At 47.8% G+C, this 3641-nt stretch overlaps 1 protein-coding gene across 1 annotated transcript in view; it reads right to left on the reverse strand.

The window, feature by feature from the left end:
- Positions 1–121, reverse strand: part of LOC104626618 (ly6/PLAUR domain-containing protein 6-like) — a gene marked incomplete at both ends in the record, with an annotated part of 2031 nt that extends 1910 nt beyond the window's left edge. The window contains one exon of the mRNA XM_010294579.1: positions 13–121. Within this exon, the coding sequence (XP_010292881.1) occupies positions 13–121 (109 nt within the window). The remainder of the gene's footprint in view (positions 1–12) is intronic.
- Positions 122–3641: the final 3520 nt, after the last annotated feature.

Below are 3641 nucleotides of genomic sequence, written 5' to 3' on the forward strand. Positions count from 1 at the left end.
CCGGGGCCTCACGCCAGGCAGGCAGCTGGCCCGCAGGCAGAGCAGCAGCACCCGTGCCGCCGTGGGCTGCGAGGCCATCGCCGGGCGAAGCCGTCCTCATGCGGCGGCTGAAAACACTCACCTGGGCAATAGCAGAGAAGAAGGGTGAGCAGCGCAAACTCGCGAGGAGCCTGGCCACCATCTCAGCCCCCAGCAACCCGACCTCACCAAAACCGCGATGGTCCCATGAACCTTCAGCTGGCCTCCCGCAGGGGCAGGCAGTGGTGGGGCTGCTTTGGCTCAGCTTCAGCGACGTCCCTGGCACTGGCTGGGAAAAGGACCTGGGCGAACCCTCTCCCAGCCATACAGCGGCAAATGGGAGCCAAGTGGAAGGGCGGTTGGGCTTGTCACCACTTACAATTTAACCGGTCGGTGACTGGTTTTCAAGAACCTCAGTAGGATGTTGATAAAGTCATCGGGGACTGCGCTGCGACAGAATTTAACTGCTGCTTTTAGAGAATATTGGAAAATTGCACAATTAGACCAGGAAGAAAGCAAACAGGGTAGCTGGAGACTTGCCGGGATGCCTCGGGGAGCAGCGATGGGTCTCCCACACCTACACCGCAACCACAGCTCACACCCTTCAAAAATGCACCTTTTCGGCAAACCAGAAGCTCCACATTACTTTCCACATATCTCAGGAAAGGCGAGGAGCACCAGCTGCTGCAGGTTGTCTCTACCTTCATCTGGCTGCGGTTAATAACATAAAGCGATTATTGCGTTTTCCTCATCCGTGTTTCAAAGGTTCTTATTCCCCCTGCGACGCTGTTGACAAATGATGCAGTGTATTTTTCCCACGTCCCTGAACGAAGGGAACTAATTTAAGCAGAAACAAGGCACCACTTGAGAAGTCATCCCAAAACGAGCAGCTTTCAGGAGTATCCCAATCCCTGCACCCAGCCTGTGGGGAACCATCCAGGAACAGATAACGCTAATGCATTGTTAAATACACAGCTCGTATTATTACAAATCCTTAAAAATGATGAAAAAGTGCCTTGAAAAGCAAGCGGGACAGGGAAGCCCCGAGAGGACGTGGCTGCTGAGCCAGGCAGGAGCCACCGGTTTCCCTTGGCCGCTGGCATCCATCCAGCATACACAGGGTTGGGGTTTTTCCCACTCATTCTGACTGAGACATCTGCAATACCCAGATATTTCCTAAGCGACTTTGAAAGTGCCGTAGCTATTATTTAATAAATCAATTTTTTATTTTGGTTTTTTTTTGTGTGTGTGTGTGTTGTTTTTTTTTTTTTCCCCGGAAAGATGTTCCGGGGCGGGGATGTAACCTTCGACCTCTGCCTCCAAATGTTTGTCTCACTGACGGAGACCCACACAGGACTAGCAGCGCAACAGCCGCCGGGGGGGCTGTCGTTATCCTTGGCTCTTATCTGAAAACAGCTCTTTTATTAAAACACCGTGAAATCCATAAAAATAGTGAGGGAAACAGATAACACACAACACGGCGTATTAAACTTTGTTGTTTTAAGCTTACGAAGGGGGAAATGCCAATTTCCATTGGGTTTACTCTACAGATGCGTATCAGCCAGGGGAAAATGAAATCCTGATTAGAAGCAGAAAGGAAATAAAACAAACCTCTCCCAGCCACATGGAAGATGAAAGAAAAATGGGACCAGCAGCTCCGTGGGAGGCCTGGAGGAAGAGCCCCCAGCAAAGCCGGTCGGAGCCCACCTCGGCGAGGAGCGGGGTGCGCGCGTGGATTCAGGACTATGCACGCTTTTTAGTCCCTCGTGGCTCAAGACAGGCAGACCTGGACCCGAGCTGGCCAGATGCCGACGCTGCCCGGATGGTCCTGAGCAGAGGACAACGGGAGCCAAGCACCGGCCAGACGCGCGCCAGTCCGGGAGCGTTTCTTTTCGGGGCACGTGTCTATACGCAACACAAGTCACAGGCGATGTTCAGCGAGAGGAAGCAAGTTGTGTGTGGACTCCTGAGCCGAGTCTCTCCCTTCCTACGCGAGAAGAGACCCGTCCATCACCGCACGCACGTCAGCCTCTCTGCTCACCGCTCGACCGGGGACACTCAACGGCAACTGGGCTTTCACATGTGGAAACTGCTTTATATCCATACTGTTAAGATCACGAAGGTTTGGAGGAGAGAGGGCTGTTTGGATTGTTTTTTATCCCAGGCAAAACGAGGCAGATTTAACAAACCCCATTTTTCATTTCAAGAAACCAGCAGCTTGCGGTGAAACTCCTTGTCTGTTCACAGGGTCTCGGCAGCAATCCTGCGTCACCGCACAAAACAGTTAGGACCCGCAGCCCAAAGAGAGGAGCTCTTCCTAGCTCAAGGCAAGCTCTCAGTAGCAACCTATGATTAACGTACGTTATCAAATCAGAACACAAGGGACAAATAGCAACATATTAAGTTAAAATATAGCAAGATTAAAATAATGGCAAGAATTCCCCCCAGGTATAAGAAGAAAATAATTTGTTGGGTTTTCCCATCATAATCACAAAAAGCACTTTTATTTACAGCACTGATCGAAGTCTTCCCGTTGAGGACACCAGTTTTCCCTCTATCGTACACGCTCCCTTCTGTGGGACCAATTGCTTACTCAGCCAGTCTCCAAATGTCTGCATGTGACTGTCAATACTTGCCTACTCGTCAGGTTCAGAAGACAAGTGGCTGTTAGTCCTGCGTGGAAGGGTGGAAGAAATCCTCCAGCTGCACGCTAAAAATACTCACATCGTGCCTCTTGTAATTACAAGTACCTTAACTGCCAACACCGCTTCTAATGAGTTACAAGAACCATAAATGAATATATAGAATTCACTTCCCTGCCTCTGTTTTATATGTTTGAAACAGATTTAATTATAGGTAAGGAATTAAAATTTTTAAAACCCTCTGTGTTACAAAACAATCTTGTCGCCAGCCTGGCCACTGTTTTGAAAACCGTGGCAGATAGATACTGAAGCAGAAAGTACTTATTGAACCAAACACCCGCCACCGTTACAGTCACTGCTCTTCACAGCAAGCGTGTTCTACCTGGTCATTCCATACACCCATAGGTAGTATAAAAATAGATACTTCTGTGTACGTAGAAACGCCTACTGTCAGAAACCTGAATATTTAATATTTCACAAATGAGCACGTACACACGGGCACACGCAGTTCTGTCTTTCACAGAGGGCAAAACACATGTATGAATACGTTACACCTGATTGAGAGAAGATTTTTTGATGTTCAAGGTAATGCTGGTGTTTCACACAGTAGAGTAACCAAAACTATTTTGAAGAAAAACAAACATAGTCAATAATTACTGTTGAGGACACTAATTTTGTCTGCTTTGACACCCACACATAAAAATCAGTTTTGTTTTTAAAGGAAAGATATACATATATGGATGCAGCTGTCTCAAAACCTGCAAGCATTTGACAAAAAGTTGTTTTCAGTCCACATTTTTCCCCAAATCATCCAAAATTATATTTTTCTGCAAAGACAGCTTCTCTTCATGAAGCCTGTAAGTCCTAAGAAGCCTCATCAAAGGCAGGAAGGCTTTTTCTTTTGCTCACAAGCTCCTTCCAGCTTATGGCTTTTGGCCAAAACCGCCAAACGCTGTACAAAATTAGTTTTTCAAACAGCTA

Source organism: Phaethon lepturus, unplaced genomic scaffold (genome assembly GCF_000687285.1).
Source record: "Phaethon lepturus isolate BGI_N335 unplaced genomic scaffold, ASM68728v1 scaffold41279, whole genome shotgun sequence".
NCBI classification, from domain to species: Eukaryota; Metazoa; Chordata; class Aves; order Phaethontiformes; family Phaethontidae; genus Phaethon; species Phaethon lepturus.